The sequence below is a fragment of the Aspergillus saccharolyticus genome (assembly GCF_003184585.1).
Source record: "Aspergillus saccharolyticus JOP 1030-1 unplaced genomic scaffold BP01scaffold_7, whole genome shotgun sequence".
Taxonomy (NCBI): Eukaryota; Fungi; Ascomycota; class Eurotiomycetes; order Eurotiales; family Aspergillaceae; genus Aspergillus; species Aspergillus saccharolyticus.
The window spans coordinates 493,781-506,757 of NW_020290617.1; the positions used below are offsets into that span (position 1 = coordinate 493,781).

At 50.8% G+C, this 12,977-nt stretch overlaps 4 protein-coding genes across 4 annotated transcripts; 2 read left to right on the plus strand and 2 right to left on the minus strand.

Annotated features, from left to right (window-relative positions):
- Positions 1 to 796: 796 nt before the first annotated feature.
- Positions 797 to 2,204, minus strand: BP01DRAFT_414363 (Cut8-domain-containing protein). Its single transcript, XM_025579053.1, has 2 exons — positions 1,843 to 2,204; positions 797 to 1,776 (listed from the first exon to the last, which is right to left on the minus strand). Exons 1-2 carry the CDS (start codon positions 1,919 to 1,921, stop codon positions 911 to 913), a joined length of 945 nt encoding a protein of 314 aa, XP_025433466.1. The 5' UTR covers positions 1,922 to 2,204; the 3' UTR covers positions 797 to 910.
- Positions 2,205 to 2,436: 232 nt separating this feature from the next.
- On the minus strand, positions 2,437 to 5,514 carry BP01DRAFT_336090 (class I SAM-dependent methyltransferase; the record flags this gene model as incomplete). Its single annotated transcript, XM_025573227.1, has 8 exons — positions 2,437 to 2,648; positions 2,771 to 3,112; positions 3,225 to 4,503; positions 4,555 to 4,629; positions 4,676 to 4,938; positions 4,995 to 5,011; positions 5,064 to 5,195; positions 5,251 to 5,514. The coding sequence occupies 8 exons, from the start codon at positions 5,512 to 5,514 to the stop codon at positions 2,549 to 2,551; spliced, it is 2,472 nt and encodes an 823-aa protein (XP_025433467.1). The 3' UTR covers positions 2,437 to 2,548.
- A 1,540-nt stretch (positions 5,515 to 7,054) lies between these two features.
- Positions 7,055 to 8,101, plus strand: BP01DRAFT_380699 (ankyrin repeat domain-containing protein; the record flags this gene model as incomplete). The annotated part of the gene is made up of 1 exon (XM_025577238.1): positions 7,055 to 8,101. The coding sequence occupies one exon, from the start codon at positions 7,055 to 7,057 to the stop codon at positions 8,099 to 8,101; it is 1,047 nt and encodes a 348-aa protein (XP_025433468.1).
- Positions 8,102 to 11,017: 2,916 nt separating this feature from the next.
- Positions 11,018 to 12,303, plus strand: BP01DRAFT_216981 (uncharacterized protein). The gene is made up of 3 exons (XM_025571116.1): positions 11,018 to 11,360; positions 11,434 to 11,526; positions 11,605 to 12,303. Exons 1-3 carry the CDS (start codon positions 11,139 to 11,141, stop codon positions 12,031 to 12,033), a joined length of 744 nt encoding a protein of 247 aa, XP_025433469.1. The 5' UTR covers positions 11,018 to 11,138; the 3' UTR covers positions 12,034 to 12,303.
- The last annotated feature ends 674 nt before the right edge of the window (positions 12,304 to 12,977 follow it).

Sequence of the window (12,977 nt, forward strand, 5' to 3'; positions counted from 1 at the left end):
GGAAGCATTGAGCTTGAGACTCTTGCGGAGAAGGCTACCTTGCACCGCAGATCTGAGTTCTCATCGGCGTGAGCTCTCATACAGCACCATTCAACCTATCGAGACAGGTTGTTTACCACCTCTGCATTTATTCGCTTCAGAAAACTCTCCCATTTCGCTAATAAGAAGCTGCACCAACCTCCACCATTGGTGAAACGAATGCTCTTTGTTGCTTTCTGCTTTGATTTGACTTGTAAACTTGGCCCGAGGGTACCAGCAGAATGTGTAGAGAATGCCTCCTTGCAAACCCCCAATGAACAAGCCAGACACCGGTAAAATGTATTAGTCGAGGGAACATGATGGACGAAAGGGGTATACAGGATTGTGAGACAGTGTGTGTTGGTGGTCAAAATGGAATGTCTTGTTTCAATGTGTTGGTCGTGAAGATAAGATGACTGAGAAGAAAAGTGAAATGGTGAGGCAGAAAGGAACGAAGCCGGTGCATATTGCAAGGAAGGACAGAAAACCATGCTGGACTGTATCAATGCAAGGAGGACATGAATGCATGGAACATGTTGCACACAAAGAAAAGAATCGAACCCGGAGCCGGAAATCTGGCAATCTAGATCGACAGTTGAAGAGGAAGGCGTCGGCTTCCCAAAGTATGACACATTAAGGCAAAATACGCGGATAAAAAAAAATGTTTGCTTGCACACTGCAAAACGCCAAGCTGACCCTCAACTCTAGTTTCATGCGATAAGGTATCGTGATCGTTTCATACGTGGACATTCCACGGTCGAGGTTTCGGACACTAGCTCTAGTTTGGGGGGGGGGGCGGGTTGAGTTGGTGTCGTGGAGGGGGTGTTCATGTAGGTAGGCTGGAGGGATGAAGAAGAGAGGATATGAGGTTGGCAGTCATGTCTCAGCAGCATTACCATGGCCCAACCTTGACGGGGGTGCCGAGTCCGTATGTGCCCGACAGGAGTTGCTCGCGGATGGATCCAAGTTCATTGCCTCCCGGGCTTCCATAGCCTTGGGCATCCGGTCGGTGCATCCACCCTAAGCTGGAACCAAGCTCGTTGACGGCTGCCTGCAGTTTACCGCCGGAGTTCTGGTTGTGCTTAGCCAACTTCTGATCCCATCCACCATACTGCAACTGAATTCCGCCACCACGTTTTGCGGCCTCCCGGATGACCAAGATCCAGGCCTTGCAAATCTCGTCGTACGCAGAGTCCCGCTCTAGGTTGTTCTGGGGGGTGTGCCACCGGGGCAAAGCGTGGATGATGTCGGTCGCACCATCTAGATAGCTCAAAGAGACCGAAGCTTGTGTTTCATTTGGCGGAAGGAAGTGTGGTGTGAAGTCACTGAGAGCATCCAAAAGACTCGCCAGAGGCTGCCGGACTCGGTTGTAAGCGTAATCTGATTCCGAGCTACCACCCAGGGGGAATGACGACTGAAGGTTGGACTGGTAGTTCCGAAGGACCTGGAGAGCGGATGCTACACTGGGCCGTGGAGCGGTATGAATGACCTCATCCATTAACGCTGGATGGCGTTCACACATAGACCGGAGTACACCCCGGAGAGCATCGGTGTCAAGCGTCTCTAGCAAGCGAGGGAGCGAAAGAGGCCGCCCGCTGACATTTGGACGAGCACGTTTGATATGGTGTCGGCTCGATGGAAGGGTTCGAGGAGTGAAAGCGGGAGAGTTGGTGGGAGAGGCGGACATTCGGCCATCATGATCGTTACCATCATCATCGGCTTTCCGTTTCCGGTTGGGCGTATGACTTGGAGTAGACACTAGAAAGAAGAGAGAGATCAGTCAAGGGACTCAAAGAGAAAAGACGGGGAATGTGGAAATCTTACTTGGACGGGAAGGAGAAAGATGAGAGGCTTCGTAAAAGTGGTGAGGAGGCACAGGTGGTGTAGCCACCAGACTGTTCATGATGGCCACCGACCGCTGATTTGTTGCTAGGATTGGGCAAAAAAGAAAAAGGAGAGTTGACGGAACCGGGTTCGAGTTTTAGCACGAGGCAGAAGTTTAGAAGAGAGGGGCGAATGTTGTTGTTGTTGGTTGAGAAAGGGTGTGAGAAAAGAGAAACAAAAGAAATGCAAGAAGAAGCAAGGGAAGGAAAAGATGGGGGGTGGTGGTGAGGGGGTGGTAGTTGGGTTATGGGAGGTGGTGGTGGTTAGTGGAGGAGGAGGAGGATTGAAGAGGAGAATTAATGAATGAATGAATGACTGACTGACTGTAGGACTGACTGTAGGACTGACTGTAGGACTGACTGTCTCTTTCTTGGTGGGGGAAAGAGAAGGCGGTGGGGACCCGGGACGGGTTGCGGGAGGCAACGCAAGCCTGTAGTGCAACTTCCCTCTTCGCTCTTTTGGGTATACTTGACGGTGTACTCCGTAGGTCTACTTCTACTTCTACTTCTACTTCATGGCATCAAACAATCATTTCGGGCATCTAATTTTTCTATATCACTGCTCTTTGGTATCATCCGCGAGGGTCAAAGTCCTTTTAGCGAGAATCGAAATGCTTATCACAATATTCTGCTCCTCACTCATTTCCTTACTCATTCAGGGATAAAGCTGACATAGCCCGACTCGGCGTTGGACGATCCAAGTCCCGAGTCTTGGTACAAATCCACGTGGACGCATACATATTGACACTAGAACCGGTCTCTCGGTCAGCAAATGGACACGCAGTCTTCCTCTCTCTCTCTCTCTCTCTCTCTTCAGGCCGAGAATAGATCATCATGGCTCATGAAGGCCAAGGGAAGAAGGGACATACCGATCGATACACGTGCCGGGGTATCTTGCTCCAACCCGCCGCGCCGTAAACCCATTCGCCTCGAAGTGCCGAATGTACCAAGGCTCAATGCTGGCGGAGCGGAGGAGGATTCGTCCGCCCTTTTTCAATGCCTGGTTAAGTTTCTGGGCCTGGGCGGAGGCGGCGTCGCTTGTAGCGTCGAACCAGTCCATCGAGTCCATGATCACGGCGATGGTGAGACTCTTAGGCGTGATCCTCTTGATCACCTCATTGATCTCGTCGGTGTGGATACGGAGACCGTCAAAGGCGCCGGGGGAGGAAAGTTTGACGTGTGATTTGGGGGTGAGGTAGGCGGGATGACATCTTTTGCAGGACAAGATTCATCGAGTTAGTTTAATTTATGTGTTTCCTTTCCCCTCGACATCAGGCGGGCGGGGGAAAAGGGGGGGTTTTGGGAGTGGATTTACTAGCTTACCTGCGGGAGAATTGTCCCTGCAAACATAGGAAGTAAAAGTAGTTGTCGTTGCTGATGAGAGTATCCTGAACGACCGGGTCTAAGGTGTCCACAACGTACTCCCAGATCGACTGGCCGCTGATGTCCTTGGCTTGCTTCATTTCCTTGTTCAGCCCGTTGCGCTTATAGAAATCGTCGATGATTATGTTGCGCTGATTGCGCGGCACGCCGGCGGCCTTCCAGGCGAACCATTCAGTCCCAACAACCGCCCAATGCAGAGGCTTGCTCATCAGGACGGCGCGGATCTTGGGCCAGATCTTGCGCTGCTCTGCGAGCGTCTGCGCTTCACAGAGCTTCGCGACTTGGCCCTGTAGCCCGAAGACTTGGAAGAGGTACCGAATCATCTTGATTGCGTGGCGAGAGCCACCGGTCTCGTACAGGCCCTTGCCCGAGGAGGATGTAAAAATCTGGGTGTGCTCGAGCCAGTACTGAAACGCTTGACTTGAGAGATGGGGGCTCAGTTTCTCGATGAGTAGACGGCGGAAGTCCGAGTGTTTGCCTTCTCCAAAGATCTTCCAGACGTCCCGGTAGCCCAGGGCAATGAAGCTGGCAACCTTGAGTTCAAGGAGGTGGTTTTGATTAGGGTTGAGGTCGACTGCATGGACCCGCCGGGGGCTTTTCTGGAGATAGTCCAGGATGTTGTCCCCGGCACTGGTAATGGCCAAGATGACGTCGTCGCGCTGGATATCGAGCAATTTGTGGTCAACGCGGGGGTCTTCCCAATTGAAGGCATAGATGTACTCATGGCCGAACTGCGTGTGTTTGGGAAGGAGGTCATTATAGAAGATGCGGTAATGGTGGTTCTGATAGAATGATGATGGTAGAGGAAGGTTGGAACCGAGGTTGATCACGGCAGACTCGTACGCCTTGGACTTGATCTCCTGTGTGCTACTCACAATAGCCGCATCCATTTCGCTCCGGTGCTTAGCTGGGGAGAGGTATGGAGACTCGGTGAAAGAGGCGTTGAGCTTCTCGATGGCTTCGCGGCCAGAATGCGTCGTGGAATCCTTCTGACATCCCACAAAGATGTAGTAGGGAATTCCACCTAATAGGTAGTTTCTCTCACTGGCCGAGATCACGGTTCCGAAGCGATATTCAAGGTAATCTCGACGAGCAGCCTCAAGGCTAACACGGTCGGCGTCGAACCAGGCGCGCCAAAAGGCTCTCCCAAGCCAGTTGACGTGACGATTAAACGCGCCGCCGATGTAATTGCGGGAGGAGACATCCACGATGCTTTGTACTAATTGCGAATTAGCATCTTACGGCCACAAGGCTTCACCCTTCTACATACCATAGAAATCGCAGACTCCCAGAACGCCAGAAGGCTTGATCAGCGCAGGCAGCGAGTCAATGACGCTATAGTAATCTGGACCAGTAAGTATATTCCTTCCAAGCCTAGATGCACAACCTACCTGGAATCATGGACAAGCTGTAGCTCATAGTGGCCAGGTCGGCGCCTGCAACCGTAGCAGTCTTGCAGCGCGGGTCTACCTTGTCCTCCTCAGGCAACCTAAAGGACCGAGCATCCTGGCAGACGACGCTGACATTCTTCCAGCCTAGTCGCTCGAATCGCTGACGGGCGACGTCACAGAGGGAGGGAGAAAGATCGACCAGGTAAACGTGCGCGAAGAAGTCTGGCACCGAGAGGAAAGCAGACATCGCTTCGATGTTGTATCTAGTAACGCAATTAGGGCTTCATCCGGACGAGACCTCAAATCAAATACGACTCACCCAGTGCCCCCGCCAATCTATCCAATCAGCAAGGTGTGCATGCATGACCACAGGAAAAAGAGAACTCACATCAACCCAGATCGCTTCTCCGGCTTTGAGCTCCTGGCTATCCACCTTGTGTTTCAACTGCGCAGCGACCAGACCCAGCATATCCTCGCGTCCGCGCAGAAGGCGTCTGCGAGTGGCATCGTATACACTAGCCTTGAATGACTCGTCAGCTGCGCATTCAAGCTTGCAGAATCAGGCTCGATCATACTTGAGTCTTGTAGAAGCTCTCTAAAGCGTCCTGCTGGCCATTCCCATTCTTCTCATGGGGTTTGAGGAAGCTTGCGTAGATGAATTTCACGTAAGTGAAGACGCCACTGTTAAAGTCCACCTTGCGTGTTTGTCTGGAAGCAAGTAATAATATCAATACCACGAATGCGCCGACTGCAATGGCAGCGCCGGCAATGTAGACATGAAGCCAGTCTATGCGTCCTAGAAAGGAGCCCGAAGGTGTGCTGTTGATGAGAAAACCCATGGCGCACCAAGAGCAAAAAGAGCGCAGGGACAATGCCGTGTGGTGAGAATTGAGGTGATAGATCGAATATGCTCTCAGACGGTGAATTGCATTTCACCGGGTAGAGGGGGAGGGGGCTGTGGGCTTCTTGAACCCACAGCTCTGCAGCGATTGAGGCACAACTCTTTTATTTTTTGGCAATCAGTTGCCCCACTGAGGAGGTATGACCCCGCCATCTCCAACTTGTTAATAGCATTAGATTCAGTTCAAAGATTGAGGATTGATCACCACCAGCAGGGGCTATGGCCCTATCAGGGAGACACATGCAACGGAAGGTCAGTGATTGAGGCTGCGAGGCCGGGCAGAAAACCACCGCATCGCCGTATACTTCGGGTAGGCCAATCATCGAGGCCGCTGCCCGCACGCTTTCCAACGTCCTGCAAAATCCCCGCGACCAATAATTCCCGCACGACTGCCATGCGTTCGATTCCTCTCTGTCATTTGCCATCTCTGTTCGGTTTTCTTTCTGGATTATGTGGTGATTTGAATGGAAGCAGTCACGGCATCCCCTACCAGGTGCTGTTCTGCTGTTGACCCCGCTGAGGATCGTCCAGCAGGGACCATACTAGTGGAGACGAGGGAAAGCATTGGACAATGCACAGATACTTATCGATTTACTCGAAGTCCTACTTGTCGCGGTTAGGTCTTTGCTATGGGCAAGCAAGAAGTGTGTATCAACAGACAATCACTTCTAAGACAAATCAACCCACTCACTCAGACAGCAAGTCTGGCGCTGACAACAAAGAAATGGCTTGATCCACCGCCGCGAGTAGCGCCTGCTGCCAGGTTGTCTTTCGTGTTTCATTGAGGGTGATGTTGCAAACCTACTGCAATCTCCGGTGGAGTCCATGGTCAAGACGGCTCAAGAACGGTGTCGATGAGATGGAGGCACCGGGTTTCTGAGTGGCAATGCTTTCACAGGACCGAAGTTGTTTGCCCCTCGTCATTGACTTACCCGAGAACTAATCCTAGTTACCCTTTGCCCGTCTCTTTTTCCAACCTGACTAAAATCTTGCGAACAACACTTGATCTTGCGTACGACCAAGCAATGTCCTCAAGGTCCGCCGAGCTCACTTCATCCAACCACAAAGGGGACCACAATGAAGCCGGACAAGGCTCCCGAACGCTACCAATGTAGTAGCAAGGAGATTATCGGAGATTTTCACCATCGATAAGACCTGGCTCAAGGTACCATCGAAAGATTCAACATATGACTATACTTACTCTGGTTCATCAAGATAGCAAGGTAGACTTCGACCATGAGTCTCTTTTGAGTATCTCAAAGCTCAAACTTGAAGCAAGAATCGACTCATTCCGCGTACCCGACACAATCTCATTGTTGCTTTCTTTGTGAAGGGGTGGCATTGTAGTCTGGCTTTCTCTATATAATGCACGCATAGTAAGCACTCGCCAGATAATTATATAGCATTTCGATTCGAAAGCTTGGTATATATACCCGCCTTGTAAGTAATCGTTGCTGTTACATCGACAACGACCCAGTATGGCTGAGCGAATGGCGTCTAATGGGGCGACTCCCAAACGCACAGTGTTCCTTAGCATACCGCCAGAGCTTCATCTCCAGATATTGGAACTCTTGGATGTGACTTCACTTGTGCATCTGGGCCTTGCACTGGGAAAAGGGCATGACTTGATTCACAACGAGATTCAAAACAGAGCCAAAATAGAAGCCCTCCCGTCTCAGGAAATGTATGACAGGCGAATGTCGCTGAGAGAGATTAGTCGCCCAGAGGCTGACTGGAGGAAATTCTTCCGTGAACCGCTTGCAGAAGCTGTTTGCACCGGCCAATACGAGATTGTCAGATTCTTCCTAGAAGCCAGGGTAAGTGCCAACTCAATCAATCTGGACGCAGTTCCAATGCTGCATCTCTCTATCAGAGAGTGCCAATATCACGTCACGGAGCTGTTGCTACAGTACGGTGCCGACTCAAATGTTGTTTGCGCCACGACAGGGCAGATGGCGTTGGACTACGCGGTCGGTGGGCCCAATGTTCCGCCTACTCAGCTTCTTGAGCTGCTCCTCAATGCCGGGGCCAGATTTATCCACGACTTTACCTTCAGTATTTGCTGTACCCAAACTTGGGGGACGGCGTTTTTCCGACTGGCAGTCAAGAATGGGACGGAGATCTTGCCGGAGACTACTGATTGGTATCCCAGACTGCAGGCTGCGTATAGACTCGCAAGTATGGAGATGTTGGATTGCCTCTTTGATTTGGCACCGAAGATTTTGACTGCCCGTCACCATGGGCGATCTGCGCTCGACATGGCTCTGGCGCTTGGAAGGGAAGACGTTGCGGTTTCTCTTGTTCGGAGAGGCATACCTTTACAGGATAGCGCAGAGAAGCAGATAGTAAAGGCTATGCAGTATGGACAAACGAAACTCGTCCGGGAACTGTTGGATCATGCGCACGTGATAGAGAAATGCCCGCAGTGGAAATGTGCTGCCATTCCCGAACTGTCGGAGACGTATAAGCGGAAGGCACCAGTGATGACCTGCAGTAGGCAGCATTGGCTAAAAATGATTTCATAGACCTATCTGAGATGAAAAACCATCCCTTTGAGGCTTGATTATTTTAGTAGAACATACTGCTACAGATCAGTGCGGGTAGCGAGACGGAGGAAGTGAAAGGTTAACCCGCAGTGGCCGAGCCTTTATGGTGCATCTGCGTATCTCGAGAAAAAGCATTCGAGACGATAAGATAGAGAGCATGGGTACCCCGCACAGGCGGATAGATGATCCATATAGCAGTCTTGTAACTTGTATGTGTTCAATCCGATTGCGCTTGAGAGCAGTCAATGTACTGTACTATGTTAACATGAATAGTACTTTAGACGAACCATCAGTGACGTTCAGCAGGTACTTCCTTGTTCGAATAAACTTTTAGTGGTAGCAGAGCTACTCCACTAAAGAAATTCATGCAACCAAGTGAAGTCATCATAACCAACAGATCAATGGTCCGACATATGCGCTGTACGTGCCTAAATGCATTGTCGACCATTCCGTTGAATTGCAGCAGCCCCGAACTATAAATCAAGCTATCCACATGTTAAATAACTATCATCTGTAGGATGCACGGTGATATAGATACAGCTGAATCCATGTAGATCACAGAAGCTATGAACAATCATTCATGCATTGATACGCATTGCGACTCAGGTTTGCCAAGTCATGCCGCGTACTGAGCACTCGTCAATCAGACAATCTTCGCCGTCCACGATGTCTTGTTCCGACCCGAAATGGCTAGATGAGCGACTTGGATCACTCCGGGATCCTTCAATGGCAGTGTATAATCAGTGCCTGAAAGAATGTCTGAAGCCAGCTGCGATAAGACCAGGGCTCTCCGATAGCCGAGAATGGAAAGTCGCAGGGAAATCCGGTCCCTAGTCTCGGGAATTCGGACATGGAATGTTATGGCCGAAGCAAGTAGTACCTACTGTACAGTGTACACTCAGTACTAAGGCAGAAAGCATTCTGCCTGACTCAGGTCAATCTCTCCGTATCGTTGTTGGATTCCGCAGGATCAAGGGGGCTGAAACTAAAGGGACCCCCGTAGAGTATGGGGTGTACAGCGTATATCAGAGTACCTTATTTTAGGTGGGCTTTTCTGGGAGGATCCACCGGGGAAGTCGGCGGCGGGCGGGCAATCCAGATCGACCTCACGTGCCCCATCCCTCTCAACAGTTTACTCGTACTGTTCTCGTACCATCCCGCAAGGAGCGTGGCATTTGCGACCATCGCGGTGATCGCTTGCAGACCTGGCCAATCATCATGGAGCAAAACATCATCGAGTTGTCTGGACACGAATCCCCGGTATTACCTCTACAGTAACCAATATTGTTGAATCGTCTAGCTGGCTTCTCGAATGTTGTTGGCTGATCCTGCATTGCGTCACGGTCCTTTCCCCACCTCTTCTGGATTTTATCACGGAGTACGGAGTGATAGTCAAACGGAGTATACTACCACACACAATCAAGCTTGATCAAGTCGAGATTCCTGTATCACCCTCCTTTCCTACCTTTCATTGAGCAAGCTGCAGTGTCGCGTTTGTTCAGAGCCTCGTTTGCAACCGATACTAAAAAAGGGAGCTATGATACGGAGTGCTTCCGCCAACCGGCCCTGGTAGGAAGATGCGGAGAGAGGTGGTTTCAGGACTCCTGATGATCTGAAAATCATTGGGAGGGGTAACAGTGAACAAGTCCATGACACCATGATATCCTGTGTAAGTAGAGAAAGGATCAGCTGGCGGTATCTGGTCTGGCTGATATGCAGAGCACGTCCACTGGCAGTACCGCTGATACCGCAGGTGGGGAGGGGATGCAAGAGGGGAGCCAATCTATCCGTATCTGCCTCGAGAAACAAGCACATCCCTGAAGGTAGCCGGCCATTCAAGTGAGAGTGAAGTAGAGCAATTTATCTGCTCCGGTGTACCGGAAAGTCAATGAATGATCCGCACAGGAAGGTGATTGGGTCTTCCCTACATAATCGTGCAGTGTACCATACATACTCCATATTCTGTAGCGGCGGCAAGTAAATTCAAAGGGTGTGAGTATGCAGATTGGCAGAGGACGTGTCCCGTGGCGGGGGTGGTGTGTGGTTGGTAATGTAAAGAAATAGGCAGAAAGACAAAACAACCTAGATGATGAAGTCTTCAAGTCAATCTGTGTAGCTTACCACGGTTGATCCCTCTTATGACCTGTCATTGCCCATTTCTGGGACAATTTGGTTACCTTTGGTGATCTCCCCAGGGTCCCAGACTGAGTCCTAAGATCTGAAACCCCTGGATGAGCAGACGAGAATCGATATAGCATCATCCAGAATAGTCATTCCAAGCATTCTGACTTCCTTCTTTGTTTATTGAAAGCATGACTATGGAGTACACCAGCCGATCTTCTGATTAGTTAGTAGGACTACTAGTAGTTACTCCATAGTCAGTCGGGCTGAGAGGTGGTCCCATCCTACTACATATTTAGCCTTAGTCGCTTCCCACTATTAGACTTGGCTAGACCGCCCGCCCCCCCCAGTGTCCCCAGTGTGTCCACCGGGCGGGTCGGTAAAAAGCAGCAGCTTGAACAAAGTAGTACTGTAAAGTCAGGCAAGGTGTAGTTAGTTATGTAGCTCTTTCACTCAAACAGGTATTCTCTTCTCCCTCCCCCTCCCCAACGCGTTCCTGCAAACAAAACGGTCGGTTTTCAAAGTACAAAGTATTGTCTGTACTGGACAGCCAGCTTCCCCAGGAATTTAAACTTGGGCTTCCTCCCACCTTCTCTTCTTCTTCTTCTTCTTCTTCTCCTCCTTCTCTCCTACACCCTCTCCAACTATCCATTTATTCTTCTCCTCTCTGATCTAGTTCATTCTACCTCAACTGCTTGTGTATAAATCTATACTCATCCTCATCCTTGTTTCTCCCAAGTTTACACTACCTCTTCTGTTGACTGCATTTTGGCACCACCTGATCTGATAACCCTACATTCTTCGACTCAACCATTTCGGAGGATTTTCTTATATCACTTACCATCCCCACCCGTCATTCAATCAGGACCAACCCAGTTATCCCAAACAATCCACAATGACAGCTGCTCGCTCAAATTCTCTCCGTGCCCTTCGTCTGCTGTCGCAGCAACAGTCTGTTCTCCCCAGCGTTCGCCGGGGCCTGCACATCACAGGCGTCCACTCGGCGCAACCGGCAAATGTCTCAGACCGCGCCTCTTTGTACTCCAGCCGCACCGTGGCTGATCTCAAGAATGAGTGTCAGAAGCGCTCCTTGAGAAGCAGCGGTACTCAAGCCGAGGTAAGTGCTATGCTCCTGCTGCACATATTGCCGTAAGGCCATATACACTGACCGATCTTGATTCTCATTCCAGCTCGTTGAGCGTCTTCAAAACCATGATTTCCTTCAATCCCGTGCCTTCAGCATTGCCATGCGCCGCATCAGCGGCAACTCCATTGCAGAGTATGTTCAAGCCCTCCACTTCCTCGGTTAAACGGTTCCTCGGAACTGACATTAGGCGGCCTGCGTCGCGTGCAATAGGGAGAACCACAGCCGTCAATTCAACACTTCTCGGTCCATGAAGGCCGTGGGTGACTCATCCACCGTCGACTTCGCCTACATGCCCTCGCTGGCGGAGCTCGATGCCCCGGCTGCGCGTGCCGATCCGCAGTTCCCGATTGTCCCCGACTTCTACTCCCACCACAGCTCGGCCCAGGCGGACTCCCCCATGAAGCCCCAGATCTATACCGTCTCCGGAGGGGATGCTGACGTCTCCGCCAGTCCGATGACGGAGGTGGTCGACAACCACTCGGTGGATATCGATCCATTCTCGCTGACGGAGGCGGTGGGTAAGTCCCGCTCCGGAGCGGACTCGACCAAACAGGGCTCGAAAGAGCCTGGGTTGTTTAGGGAGTTGTGGACCGGTGTCATGGATGATATCTTAGGCCGGCAACCGGCTGTTGTCAGGAAGTAAATGAGGCCTCGTGGATTTACAGTTCAATTGTTCTTGATTGTCTTTAGCGATGCGTGATGTTTGTTGTACTCTCTTGGATAGTCAGTGGTCTTATTCATGTTGATGGAACTTGGAATTGTTAAGTGACAGATCAACATCTACAAATTGGATCAGCAACATGTGATGTGTATACATCAGAACCCATATCCACCTCAGCAACCGTAGTGATTCATCATCGAGGTACAAATTGTGGAAGTACAGTCAAATCATGACCAAAGAATCCAACAGACCGGACCACTCCTTCTTGCCGACATAGTTAGCGCAGTGCCATTTAGTGAGTTAACTTAGTTACCCCAGAGCAATGAGTCAGCGCCGGGGAAGTACCAGCTAAGTCCGACCACGGCTCCAGCCCCATGATATCCCCAACTCAACCTAGGGTCCACGATATACAAGCTACGTGGGGAAAAATAAAGAAGCTACCCTCGGCCATGATACGGGCAAAAGAATAAACCTTAACCGTGGCATAGCCACGCGCGTGCCTGTGTGTGTGGTTACTCCAGATGGAATCGATCTCGGGTGCAGCTCCATCAGTTCGGCCAGAGGGAATGACCCCCAGCATCAGGATTCCCCGATATCTTCCGATGGTTCCCATCTGCTGGATGGAATTGTGTTTATCCATCCCAGATCAACTCGTGATGTTCCTTCACACAGAGGTGAAGGGCAAAGGGAACCGTGGAGCAGGGTGCTCCGGAGGAGCGAGGTTGAGTACCGTAGCGAGGGCGCTCGATTGTCTGATCGCTTTCCGGGGTGTGACACAACATGTGGTTAGTGGTTACTGGTTAACTACCTACCTAGTTAGTGGGATTTGTCGGAATTAGTCAGTCGATTCTTGTTCTTGAGGAGGTCTGCGGTCACTTTGTGAGGAGAGGAGTAATTGAAGGTTCCAGCAGGGGAGACATTTCATT